The following is a 14,125-nucleotide window of genomic DNA, read 5'->3' as shown; positions in this document are numbered from 1 at the left end:
AAAAGAAGGGAGGAAGAAGGTACGGGAGTGGAGAAAATATATAGCTCAATAAAAACAAACAAAAAAGTAGCCAGACAAAACGACTATCTCTTAGCAAGGAACAACAGGAATTATAGCAATTTTTAAAGGGAATAAGATCTTCAGAGTGCTAAGAGAAAATAAATAAAAACCTAGTAATCTATACTCAGTAAAATTAACCTTCCAGGATTAGGAAAATAACATTTTAGACAAAAATTCATCACCACTAGATTCCATTAAAGAAACTGACAGGAAATCATCCCAGGTGAACATCCACATGTGGACATGCATCCAACCTGAAAATAGAACTGCAGTCCTAACTGAATCAGTAACACTCTTGAATTCAAGTGAGATTAGATTTGATGGAGTCAAGTCAGCTATGGTACCCATAACTGTGATCAGTAAAGAAATGGCAGAATAATAGTTTCCAAGTTGGTGGAAAAGAAAGCTTCATTAAATCTAGAGTAAGAAAATGGAACAAAAAGAGGTTAATAATTAGGGTTTGTAAAGTATACTGACATACTTAAGTACAAACATATCAGTAGTTCTATCAAATATAAATGAAAAACTCACTTAAAGACAAACGTTAGACTATATATGAAAACTTACTGAATACAGATACTGTTGTTCTTAGAGGAAAATTTATAGCTTTACATTCAGATTTCAGAAGAAAAGGTTGGAATCATTCATTTAGATTTGTAACTCACAAAGCAAGAAAGTCACAAACCCAAAGAAAACAGAAATCAGGGAAAGAATAAGGTTAGTAGAAAAAATGAAATAGAAATACATTCATAAGACTTTCTATAAAGCCAAAACTAGATTCCTAAATAGACTAATATAACCGATTAAAAAAGCCTCTGGAGAGACTAAAGAAGAAAATTAATGGAACGAAACAACCATCAATAAGAGACGGTGCAAACATTCAATATTAAGGATGTAAAATGGGAAAGCACCACAGTTCCTACTGAACAAAGAGAAAAGGATGCTTAGCCCAAGGGCAGCACTGTCATAATGCCAAGCCTAGCAAGGCATTTAAAGAAAGAAAACACTCGCCAATATCTCTTGCAAATATAGTTGTAGATATACAAAATATGAGCCAAGTATATATAATGCTGTATGGTCAAGGTGAGAGAGGCTATTTATTATAAATATGTCAGATAGAATTTCTATCCAAATAGATACCACATTAACTAAATATGTTAGAAAAAAATCATATGATTACCTCCAAAAAGTGCTGAAATATCTGATAAAAATCAATACCTATGCATATTCAAAGTTATAACAAACTAGCAAAGGAGGGTAACTTGGTAAAACAAATAGGCAATGGATAATCCCTCTGGAAAATGTGGCCTGCACCAACGAAAGCATTCAACAAAATCTAACACCCTTTCATGATAAAGGTCTTGAAGGGATTAGAGATACAAGGAATATATCTAAACATAATAAAAGCAAATACAGCAAATCAACAGCCAATATCAAATTAAATGGAGAGAAATTCAAAGAAATTCCACTAAAATCAGGAACAAGACAAGGCTGTCCATTCTCTCCATATCCATTCAACATAGTACTTGAAGTTCTGGCTAGAGCAATAAGACAACAAAAGGAGATCAAGGGGATATAAATTGGAAAGGAAAAAAAAATCAAACTTCTGCTATTTGCAGATGATATGCTTAGATACATAAGTGATTCCAAAAATTCTACCCGGAAACTCCTACAGTTGATAATTATCTTTAGTAATGTGATAGGATACAAGATCAACTCAAAAAATTCATTAGCCTTCCTATATACAAATGATAAAGAAGCTGAAAGAGAAATCAGAGAAATACCACCCTTTACAATAGCCACAAATAATATAAAATATCTTGGGATAATTTTAACCAAACAAGTGAAAGATCTAAATGACAAGAACTTTAAGTCTTTGAAGAAAAAAATTAAAGAAGGCATCAGAAAATGGATAGCTCTCCTATGCTCATAGGATAAACATAGTAAAAATGGAAAACTTAACAAAAGTTATCTATAGATTGAACATAATCCCCATCAAAATCAGAACACAATTCTTCAGAGAGCTTAAAAGAACAATACTCAACTTTATATGGAAAAACAAAAAACCCAGGATAGCCAAAACAATCCTGTACAATAAAGAAACTTCTGGAAGCATCATCATCCCTGATTTCAAGTTCTACTATAGAGCTATAGTAACAAAACCACCTTGGTATTGGCATTAAAACAGACATGTGGATCAATGGAATCTAATTGAAGACCCTGATGTAAATCCATACACTTGTGAATGCCCGATTTTTGACAAAGAAGCCAAAATTACACAACGGAATAAAGAAAACATCTTCAGCAAATAGTGCTGGCATACCTGGGTATCTGCATGATGAATGCAGTTCGATACAAATGTATCACCCTGCATAAAACTCAAGTCCCAGTAAGATCAAAGACATCAACATAAATCCAGTTACACTGAACCTGAAGAAAAAGTGGGAAGCAGCCTTGAACGCATTGGCACAGGAGACTAACTCCTGAACATAACACTAGTTGGACAGACACGGAGAGCAATAATTTTTAAATGGAACCTCCTGAAACTGAACTTCTGTAAGGCAAAGGACATTGTCAGTAAGACAAACTGACAGCCTATAGAATGGGAAAATGTCTTCACCAACCCTTATCTGATAGAGGGATGATCTTCAAAATATATAAAGAACTCAAGAAACTGGACATCAAAATACCAAATAAGCCAAATAAAAAATCGAAACAGGATTCTCAACAGAAGGATCTCAAATGGCCAAACTACACTTAAAAATTGTTAAACATTCTTAGTCATCAGGGAACTGAGATAACATCTTATACCTGTCAGAATGGTTAAATCAAAAATACTGATGATAGCTAATGTTGGAGAGGATGTGGATTAAGGGGAGTGCAAAACCACTGCTGGTGGGAGTGCAAACTTTGGGAATTGGTATGTCAGCTTCTCAGAAAAATGGGAATCAATCTACCTCAACACTCAGCTTTACAAATCTTAGGTGTATATCCAAAGCATGATCAATCACATAACAAGGACACTTGCTCAACTATGTTCATAGCACCATTATTCATAATAGCCAGAACCTGGAAACAACCAGATGCCCTTCAACCGAAGAATGGATAAGGAAAATGTGGTACATTTACTCAACGGAGCTGTACAAATCAATGATCTCATGAAATTTGCAGGCAAATGGATGGAATTAGAAAAAAAAATCATTCTGAGTGAGGTAGCACAGACCCAGAAAGATAAACATGGTATGAACTCACTCATAAATGGACATTATGAGTAAAGTACAAGATAACCAACTACAATTCACAACCTCAGAGAAGCTAGATGACAAAGAGGGCCCAAAGAGGGATACATGGATTTCCCTGAGAAGGGCAAATAGAAGAGATCTCCTAGGTAAACTGGTGGTGAAAGTGGGGGGGGGGGGTTGGGGGACGGGAACTTGAGGGAGAGGGTTGGACAGCTGGGCATGGGAGGCAGGTTCAGGATGGGATTGAGGGGGAGTGTAAGGAAAGAGACATCTTGATGGGGGGGGCACATTTTGGGGTTAGGGAGAAACCTGGTGCCAGGGAAACTCCTAGAAATCCACAAGGATGATCCCAGCTAAGACTTCTATCAATAGTGGAGAGGGTGCCTGAACTGGCCATCAACTGTAATCATATTGTTAACTACCTTAACCGTCATCAGAGAGCCCTTTATTCAGTAACTGATGGAAGAAGATGCAGAGATCCACAGCCAAGCACTGGGCCAAGCTCTTGGTAACCTCCTGAAGAAAGGGAGAAGGGATTATATGAGCCAGTAGGGTCAAGGACATGATGGAGGAACTCACAGAAACAGCTGACCTGAGCTCGTGGGAGCACATGGGCTCTGGACCAACAGTTACGGAGTCTGCATGGGACCGATCTAGCCCTTCTGCATGTGTGTGACAGTTATGAAGTTTGGTCTATTTGTAAGGCTCCTAGCAGTGAGAGCAGGACCTGTCCCCGGTGCTTAGGTGGCTTTTGGGAGCCTATTCCCCATTCTGGATTACCCTGGCCAGCCTTTATGCAGGGGGAGGAACTTGGTTCTACCTCGACTTGTTGTGCTATGCTATGTTCAAGCCCATGGGAGGCCTGGCGGAGGAGTGGGTGAATGGGGAGGGGAGAAGATTGGAGTCGGGGGGGGGCAGAATAGGAGGAGAGGGGGGAGAGGATACTGTGGTTAGTATGTAAAAGAAATGAAAAAAATGTTAATTAAGTAAAAAAAAGAAGAATTGGAAAGTAGGAAGTAGGAAGATTAGCATAGTGCTCAGGCTCACTTCCAAGCTGTGGTGACTGGAACTGCAAGCACTGGTGCAATGACAACAGGAAGCATGGAAACACATGGGTGCAGACATCAGTTCTCAGAGATACCTGAGGGGCCAGATGCACATCCTAAACTACGCAACACACATACACCAGCTCCAGCAGAATGGATATCCACCCAAGTGGGAAACTACTCAAATATACTGCAAAATGATTTAGGAGAAATGAATAGTTTCTAAAATACAATGTAAAAGTATACAAAGAAAACTGAGGAACTGGACTAACCTAGAACTGAGAATCTTGTGCTTAACAAACACCATTATGAGTATAAAGTCAGCACTCGGAAGGTAGAAAGGAGTTGACAATGCACACAACTCACAAGGAGCTCTGCTCCACAACACATAAGGAGTAGCTCTACACCAAGGCCAAGGGAGCTCTCGCCCCTGAAGCACAGGCAAAGGACCTGACTGAACACATCTTGGAAGGGGAGCTCTGCCAGGCCAGTCAGAGGCTCACACTGCACCTCAGTGGCAGCCAGGGGAAAGTAGCACTGGATGCCAAGGGACCACTACTGAGCTGGATTAAGATGACTGACGCAGCAGTGCCAGGGAAGGCTAAAGACAGGTAGGTTCAAAGGCCTGGCAGTCCAACTTCCCTTGCTTGGGTTCTTTGCTGGGTGTATGGTCCCTAGGTGCTAGTATGCCAGCTCCCAGGTTACTCCTTGTTGTCACAGACATAGCTGTCTGCAACTTTGTATATCACATGCCAAAATGATTCTCAAACAACGTCAAATAACAGACTTTACAAGAATGTTTTAAGCATATGCATCTTGTTATGTGGTACAGATGGAGATTAAAATTCATACAAAAATTTGTTACAATGATTTGTAAAGATGGCTAGTCATTTTCAGTGTTTGCAGATAAAGGATTTTGGGGGTCTGTCCATGTGCTGTTTGAATGAGAACTGCTCCCCATAGGCTCATGTATGGTGATGCACATGGACATTATGGAACCTTTAGGAGGTACAGCCTTGCTAGAGGAAGTATGTCACTGGGGAGGTGAGCTCTGAGGGTTTATAGTCTCATCCCACTTCCTGCCCATCCTTTCTCCCATGTGTGGTTGAAATATGATCAGCCTGCTTCCTGCTTCTTTTGTCTTGCCCTAATCTTCCATGCTACAACAGACTTAGACTCTGGAATCATAAACCAAAATGAACCCATTTTTCCTTTAGTTGTTTCTGGTCATGGTATTTCCATCCTTGCAACTGGAAGTAACTAATACAGTCTCCATGGTAGATTTAAGCAATAATGTGTTATCAATGGCCTCTCGGCTACTGTCAAATAGGGCACTCCTTAGGGTGGTCAACTATATCAATCTCCGTATCAACAAGCAAAACTACGGGAAGAGTGGAGCCGCACCTGATGGTGATGTAGAGAGCTGCGTGGAGCCACACTTGATGGTGCTGGCTCCCAACTTCCACGATCCGGAAAGCGAGTGCTCTCTGTGAGCTAAGGCCTGACTCATCCTATTATCACGCAATGATCATCAGCTGCTTGCATATGCGTGGACCTATGGGCAGTGCCCACCTGGCAATCCGGGGTTGGTAGCCCATGCCTTTTGAAGGGCTGGGAGAGGTTTGCCCAGAAAAGAGAAAGAGAAAGAGAGAGAGAGAGAGAGAGAGAGAGAGAGAGAGAGAGAGAGAGAGAGAGAGAGAGAAAGAATATGAACAAGGTCCTGAATAAACTGCCTGCAAGAAGAGCTCCGATGTTGCGTCTTCCTTGCTGGTCGAGGCGGGCATGACAAGTGGTGGCCCGTACAGGGAACCTCTAAACCTCTCTCTGTGGAGCCCAGAACTTGCTGCAGTCAGGGGGTGCACCGGACAATCCTCAGGTAAGATTGAGGATCCGCGACAAAAAGCGGGTTTTCTGCTCTCACCAGTAGAAGAAGGGAGAGCAGGGTAATAGGGCAGCGACTAAAAGCGGACGGGTCAAAGTGAAACTAAAAGAAAGAATAGGATTTTAGAATGGGCGCTTCAACATCACACCTGATTTTTCTGGCTCTTAACAAGCTGTTACGTTCAAAAAATTTAAAAATAAAACGGAGCACATTGGAGAGGTTTTTGGTTGAATGTGACACAATTGCCCCTTGGTTTGCTGTCTCTGGCAATCTTAATGTATCATCCTGGGACAAGCTTGGTACGATATTCTTGTGGTTTGAATTACCAAGACGTCCTGAAATGTTGCAGTGGAGTGTGAGTGGTGGCGGCTCCAAGGCCAAGAGGCGCTGAGGGGCTGCGAAGCTTGCAAACCCCGGGACCTGCCTCGAGGACCTACAAGGCCAGAACGCTAGGCCCGCTTCCAGAACGCTATGCCAGCTTTCAGCGCAGGTCTCAGGACACAAAAGCGCAGCATGACTGCGACAAGGCCCATTGGCCTGGACCTCTGTCCCAGTCCGGGGCAGCTGGCCAGGCTGGGATCCACCCCACCCCTACAGGGTAGTGGCCAGCCACTTCGCGCAGCCACGCCTCCACCTTCCAGCTTGGTGGGGAGGTGGAGCCTCTGCCTCTCCCCAGTCGCTGCTAGCTGCTATGATGGCATCTGAGCACAACTGGAAAATGGAAGTATATTGTAGTAAATACCCCTAAGAATGCAGCGTCCCCGCTCAGCAGGAAGTAGCCAGACAGATTGACAACGCCCAAATTCCCTAAAACGTGGTGTCAGAGGGGCCCTTTCAGTGGTTGCAGAGCTGCAAGCCTGCTTTCCTGAGTTCCATTCCACTCCATGCACCAGTTTGGACTCAACAACAAGTGCTGGAGCTGAGACAAGCTGGAGCACAGACCCCACAGGGCTGCCTGAGAACGCAGCACAGCTGCAGGGCAAGGCTAATCCCCTGATCTGAGTGTCTACATCTGCTCTGAGCACGAGACCTCCAGGAGTTCCTGATGGCAGGAGAATGGTTTCTGGTGGGTTTGGCTGGGGCGTGGCTATCTCTATATAATCTGCCCCTAAACACAATAAAGGGGGCATTCCTGCGGAATTCAAGGATGACCCATGTCAATTTACTCATGCAGCTAATTTGTCTAAAGAATTAGCTAGCTATCTTTTAGGTAATTGGTCTGGTGAATTCGAAAAACAACTGGAAAAGCTGCGAGTGGCGATTGCGACTGCAAATTCCACACGTATGGATACCAGCCTGGCCGAAGGACTATCCTCCTGGATCATCATAGCCATGGATCATCTAAAGGAGTGGGCGGGAATAGGAGCCCTAACAGGCTTAATGGTGCTTGCCTCCCTGGTATGCCCATGGTGCATTTGTCACATAAGGGTTTCACAGCATCGCAATGCAGTTATGATCATTCAGGCCTTCACGGTCATTGAAGCAGGACAGTCCCCTCAAGCTTGGTTATTTATATTTGAGCACAGGATGCGAGGCTTGCGCACTGCACTTGAGGTCAGAGAAGTCGACCTCAGGAAGAGCAAGTCTGATTGCATGTGGGTTGGTGTCTAACTCCCACCTCTGTAAAAAGACAACGGACAGGTCTAGTGTTCTCTGAGTGGATGGCACCTGGACAGACACTAGTACATGTTCCATTTTAACAGAGATGAGACCTCTACTCTTGCCTGTTGCTTTACAAAACAAAAAGGGGGAACTGTAGAGAGCTGCGTGGAGCCACATGTGATGGTGCTGGCTCCTGCTTTCCACGATCTCGAAAGCGAGTGCTCTCTGTGATAATCAGCTCCTGGTGTGGCTAAGGCCTGACTCATCCTATTATCACGCAATGATCATCAGCTGCTTGCATATGCGTGGACCTATGGGCAGTGCCCACCTGGCAATCGGGGTTGGTAGCCCATGCCTTTTGAAGGGCTGGGAGAGGTTTGCCCAGGAGAGAGAGAGAGAGAGACAGAGAGACAGAGAGACAGACAGACAGACAGAGAGAGAGAGAGAGAGAGAGAGAGAGAGAGAGAGAGAGAGAGAGAGAGAGAGGGGGAGGGAGGGAGGGAGAGACAGAGAGAGACAGAGAGAGACAGAGAGAGAGACAGAGAGAGAGACAGAGACAGAGAGAGAGAGACAGAGAGAGAGAGACAGAGAGAGAGAGAGAGAGAGAGAGAGAGAGAGAGGGGGAGGGAGGGAGGGAGAGACAGAGAGAGACAGAGAGAGACAGAGAGAGAGACAGAGAGAGAGACAGAGACAGAGAGAGAGAGACAGAGAGAGAGAGACAGAGAGAGAGAGAGAGAGACAGAGAGAGAGAGAGAGACAGAGAGAGAGACAGAGAGAGAGACAGAGAGAGAGAGAGAGACAGAGAGAGACAGAGAGAGACAGAGAGAGAGACAGAGAGAGAGAGACAGAGAGAGAGAGACAGAGAGAGAGAGACAGAGAGAACGAACAAGGTCCTGAATAAACTGCCTGCAAGAAGAGCTCCGATGTTGTGTCTTCCTTGCTGGTCGAGGCAGGCGTGACAGCCACACATGAATTGTACCCTCATCTACAAGTCCACCTATAGGCTGACACCTATTTCAGGGACACTTAGAAAATGTACCCAAAGAAAACATAGGGAAGACCTCAGAGTCAGAAGGCAATATTTACAGCTTTAATATTCTGTGCATCTGCAAAAGGTTCTGCCAAGTAGTCTCAAGATGCCTGAGTCAACATGGGAGCCCCAGAATGCCCCTGAACTGAGGCTGATACTGAGTCCTTCCTGACACCTGGATAAAGTCAAAAGCAAGATCACTGGTTTGCCTTTATGCCCAATGAGAGTGACCCAAAATAATCACACGGAAGACACTGATGACTCCTACATGGGGTGACAAGCCCCCCAGAGCTGCCTGTGGCAGCAGCACAGGCAACAGAGGCAGTGGTCAGGTGGGGGCGCCCTGAGTCCTCACTGTGCCCACCAGCACTCACTCTCTTTGCCCTTCTCCTTGTTCTTGAGCTGCTGCAGCTTCTGCTCACGGTGCTGCTTCTCCAGCTCCTGCTCCTGCCGGTGCCGCTCCAGTTTCCGCTGGTGCTCCAGCAGTTCCTGCTGGTGCTTCATGGCCAGCATCTCCTGCTGCTGCTGCAGGCAGAGGAGGACAGAGGTCAGAGTCCTGGAGACCCACGGACACCCAGGAACCAGCCCACCACTCCCTGACTAGGGTTCCCAAGGTGCCATCTGGCCTACCTACCCATTCATCTAAGGTGGCTAGAGGAGGACAGGTTGCCAAAGCCTAAAATTCCTCTTCCCCTTTAAGGGCAAGATTCACAGAACAGCCTTGGATCTGTGCATAGTACTCAGGAGGAGTAGGTAACCTTGTTGAGTATAAATGCTCTTTGAGTACATCCCCAGAGAGCTGAAATAGTGAAGGAGTTTGTACAACTGCTAGGCATTTTATTAGACATGGAAGAATTCTGAAATTCTACCTTAGGGGTTCTCATCCACCAAGACAACACATTAAGAGTATGCCTGGAACACACATGGCAGGCCCAGATCTAGAGTAGGAAAGACCACTGTGACATGACAAAGATAAGAAGCTGGTGTGGGAGCAGAGAGATGGGGAGGAAAGTGAAGGACACTCTAAGATACGCATTACCTACCCACATGGAAATGTACTTCATAGCACACCTAAGGTCTCAGCTCTTTATATAGACATTGGAGAGTCAAAATATGACATGAAATATTCAAAATATGGCATGAAAATGCAAGGTCCATATGAGAAATAGTTAAATACAGAAGGTAAAGAAGAGAGACTGCAGGATTTGTGATACATAGATAAACTATAGGTGAATACATACTGTCATCAATTCAGAAGACTGTAGCAACCTGCTAACTACAGAGGCCATGGCACAAAGAAAGTAAGGATTCTTAGACATGGTCAAAAAAGAATGGGAATAATGCTTGCCCCTACCAATCAAATCCCTGTCATTGTACTGCAAAAGGTAAACAAGAACCCTGCCTCTCGCCTGAGCATGTAGCCTCTCAGGGTCTCTTACTTCAGCAGGGCCATTGGCTCCTCTTCCCTTGGCCTAAGAACTGTTTCTAGGCATGGGTACTTTTATGGTGTTGCTCCCTCATGGAAAGAAGAGTGGCAGGGACCGGTGATCAAGAAATTGGCAACCAGGTGGCCCGTGGGAAAAAAAAATCTGGCACCCTTTGTGCAGTATGGAGACAGTGCAGAACAGGACATCCAGCCACTCAAGATTGTGCAGGCCACCACACAGAATACAGCCATGACAGGAAACCAACCAGTGCTTGGGACCTTTGGAGTACTTTTCACTTAGAGCCCAGGAGGAGCTTGTGATGCTAATCTGCTAAATTTGCTTGCCAATTTGACTACATCTAGAAGCAACTGAAATCCTAAGCTGTTGTGCCTTTCTGTAAAGAATCTTCTTTTTCGTTTTTGAGACAGGAGACATAGTCCTGGCTGTCCTGGAACTCACAATGTAGACCAGGCTGACCTAGAACTCAGACACTTCATTCTCCAGAGAGCTGGGTTTAAAGGTGTGCACCAACATGCCTGGCTTTGTGAAGGATTTCCTAATCAGATTATTTGAAGTAGAAAGACCCACCCTTAGCGTGGCAGCCCACACCAGGAGAGGGAAGAAGGAAACTTTGCTTTTGCCTGCTTGCTGTCACTCTCACAGCAAGTTCATCTGTCCTGCTGCTGACACATTCATTTCTTTGGCAGTATTAGAACCTACTTCTTTGGGATTCTAACTTGAACTGAAAACCAGGAATCCTCCAGGACTTCTGTGCCAGTCTGCGCTTGCTGAGACATTCAGACCTACAAACTGAACAACTACTGCTTTCTTGAACTTTCGTTTTGAGGGTACCAGACCACAGTCTGCAAGACAATCTACTAGCCCCCCACCCCCTCTTAAAATACATATATCTAGTGTATCAGCCCTGTTCCTTTAGAGATCCCTGACTAAGAGAGAGCAGTTCAAAGGAGGAAATTGAGGTGAAGGTTTTGTTACCTAAGCAGGGTTTCGATGATGCCCACATGGGCAAACAGCTAGGCCTTCAATCTGTGCATATGAACTAGCACAGAAAATGTGTGCGGGTGTGCTTTCAGTGCACGAGTGTGAAGATGGCTGCCCTTCATGGATGCTGCCTCTTGTGGTCTCCAGCAAGGCTTTATGGAAAAACAGACAGGGTGTACCCAAGACATGTCCAAAATGGTATGGGGTAACTACTCAAAAGAGGAACCTGGCCAGCATTCAGGCACTGCAGGCAGTGCTGTGTGTACCATGCCAGCTCCAGGGAGTCACCTGAGGAATCCTCCCCAATCTAGGAGGAAGCCAGAAGGTTAGCCCACCCACAGTTAACCTAATACACACCTCTCAAAGTCCATGCTTCCAAAAGTGTCCAAGTTGCACAGAGGCTTAGACTGTATCCTTCTCTAGCCACAGGCCTTGCAGCTCAGTGGTTGGATTTCCATGTGAAGTTCAAGTCACGTCACATCAAGAATGTGATGGAAAAGTGATAGCAATTGCATAATTTTATAAGGTGAACATTCTTTATCCACTTCAACAATCAAGGCCTGACTGGCCTGCCTTTTGCTAGCTGCCTTCTCCATGCTTCCACTGGGCTGCAGGATTGCTCCACAATGAAGATCAATTGACTAGGGGCTGAGACAACACTCTAAAGGTCTGGTGTGAGGGTGGTAACTGTACTTCACCGTCTTTACCTTGAGTCTGATTTTGAAAGATGTCCCCCAAAGCGAATGTATCTTACAAGATAGATAAGTGTCACCCTGAAGTCAAGAGAAAGATGTCAGGGAGACACAACCTAGCTGGATGGATGGGATGAGAGACCAAACCCAAGAGATTTACAGTCTCAAAATAATATCTTAAGTTAGCCATCTTTGTTGCTAGCAAACAGTATGGATAGGTCTAACACTACTTGGGATCTAGGTTTCTTCTGGCCATTTGTACCGAGAACTGAACCCAGTTCCAGGACTTAGAAAATAACTTCAGAAGAGTGACATTTTCCTATTCTTTATAGGAAAATCAAATTATAATACTGTACACCAAAAGTAGAGGCATGGAGATTAAGCCATATCCTCTATTAGCTTCATTCCAAGAGATTGCACCCAATCATTTTGGGGAAATACCATGGACTATAGGGCTGCCAAAATAACATCTGCAAACAAGGAAGTTTCGAGAGTGCTTAAAGGTGGAATGGCACCTACAAGCTGTCACGAGACAACTGGTGTCAGTTGCTACCTGCTTTAATTAGCTTCAGAAAGCAAACATGGTGGCATTTTAAAAATAACTGCATAATTAAGTTTATAATCATCCATTCCAAAAAATAGCCCCATATACCTAGCCTTGTTCAGAGTCACCAAACTTGGGAGCGAGTGGGCCACTGCTAAACAGACTCACAGTACTCTTCCTTGGAACCAAGAGGGAGGTGAGTTTCCTGCTACAGTCACAAAGACACACAAACCTGAAATTCATGAGACACAGAAGTCCAGGAAAACTGTATCACAGTAAAGATTCTAGAAGACGAATAACGACCAGATTCCCAAACACACCACAGCCACAATGCTGGCCCCGTAAGAGTGTCACAACTTCAGACGACTGAGATGTTCTGCACTTGACACTCACATAGCCAGGGCAGAATGGATTAACCACATCTGTGCTCTTCAGTCCAGCACAGTCGGGACACTCTTAACAGTGACCCTCCGCACCTTAGGACCCTTTGATCTTAACTTTTCTCCTGATCACACACAATAATCTGTCACAAGGCACTCCTTCCTCAGCTCCCCAAGGCAGGGCCTGTACTGTCCAGGGAGAAGGCTGACATACAAGTAGACACCACTGGAGTGTAGAACTCAGTCTATAATAGGCCTTCTGGAAGTGCTGATTTTACAGTGGGTAAAACCTTGTTGTCTGCACTTAATAACTCACCACCATGACCATGGCGGGGGAGAATTGCTAAGAAAAGATCTTGGGCAGATTCAAACATCAATACCATGAAACAGTTTAAAATAAGAAACCAAGGTGTGGTGGTTTGAATGAGAATGGCCCATAGGCTCATATATTTGAACACTTGGTCTCCAGTAGAACTGTCTGAGAAGGATGAGAAAGTCTGCCACTAGGGGCTGGGATGTTCTATCGGGAACTCACCAAGGCCAGCTGGCCTGGGTCTGAAAAAGCATGGGATAAAACCAGATTCCCTGAACATAGCGGACAATGAGGACCACTGAGAACTCAAGAACAATGGCACTGGGTTTTGATCCTACTGCAGGTACTGGCTTTGGGGGAGCCTAGGCAGTTTGGATGCTCACCTTACTAGACCTGGATAGAGGTGGGCGGTCCTTGGGCTTCCCACAGGGCAGGGAATCCTGATTGCTCTTCAAGCAGATGAGGGAGGGGAACTTGACCGGGGGAGGGGGAGGGAAATGGGAGGCGGTGGTGGGGAGGAAGCAGAAATCCTTAATAAATAAATAAATTAAAAAAAAAACCCATACCATTCTCAGTTAGCTCTCTTTCTGCTTTGTAGATGTATCTCAAGATGTGCCTTCTCGGAGCTGCTCCAATGCTATGCCTGCCTGCTACCACACTTCTCATGGCGGTCATGGACTTGCCCTCTAAAACTGTAAGTCCCCCGATTCGGTGACAGAGAGCAGGAAACACTGTGTTCAGAGCAGCCAGGTGGCAAACCTTTTGCAAAGGAGGCTACTGCTGTTTGTCTCATAGTGTACAAGTGCCTACAGTGGGAATGGGAAATTCTTTTATGGAAAAAAAGGAATATAGAGCTCTTTCATCTATAAATTGCCTTGGTTATGCTGTCTTATTACAGTGATAGA

The 14,125-nt window shown here is 44.8% G+C and overlaps 1 protein-coding gene across 10 annotated transcripts in view; it reads right to left on the bottom strand.

The window, feature by feature from the left end:
- Nucleotides 1-14,125, bottom strand: part of Hdac4 (histone deacetylase 4) — a 263,727-nt gene that overhangs the window by 79,697 nt on the left and 169,905 nt on the right. For all 10 annotated transcript variants that reach the window (XM_075952184.1, XM_075952183.1, XM_075952187.1 and 7 more), the window contains one exon: nucleotides 9,237-9,387. In XM_075952184.1, coding sequence (XP_075808299.1) covers nucleotides 9,237-9,387 — 151 coding nt within the window. The remainder of the gene's footprint in view (nucleotides 1-9,236; nucleotides 9,388-14,125) is intronic.

This window comes from Microtus pennsylvanicus, chromosome 17, assembly GCF_037038515.1.
Source record: "Microtus pennsylvanicus isolate mMicPen1 chromosome 17, mMicPen1.hap1, whole genome shotgun sequence".
In the NCBI taxonomy this organism is placed as follows: Eukaryota; Metazoa; Chordata; class Mammalia; order Rodentia; family Cricetidae; genus Microtus; species Microtus pennsylvanicus.
The sequence above is the reverse complement of the archived record's forward strand: the minus strand, read 5'-3'. Positions and strand labels throughout refer to the sequence as shown.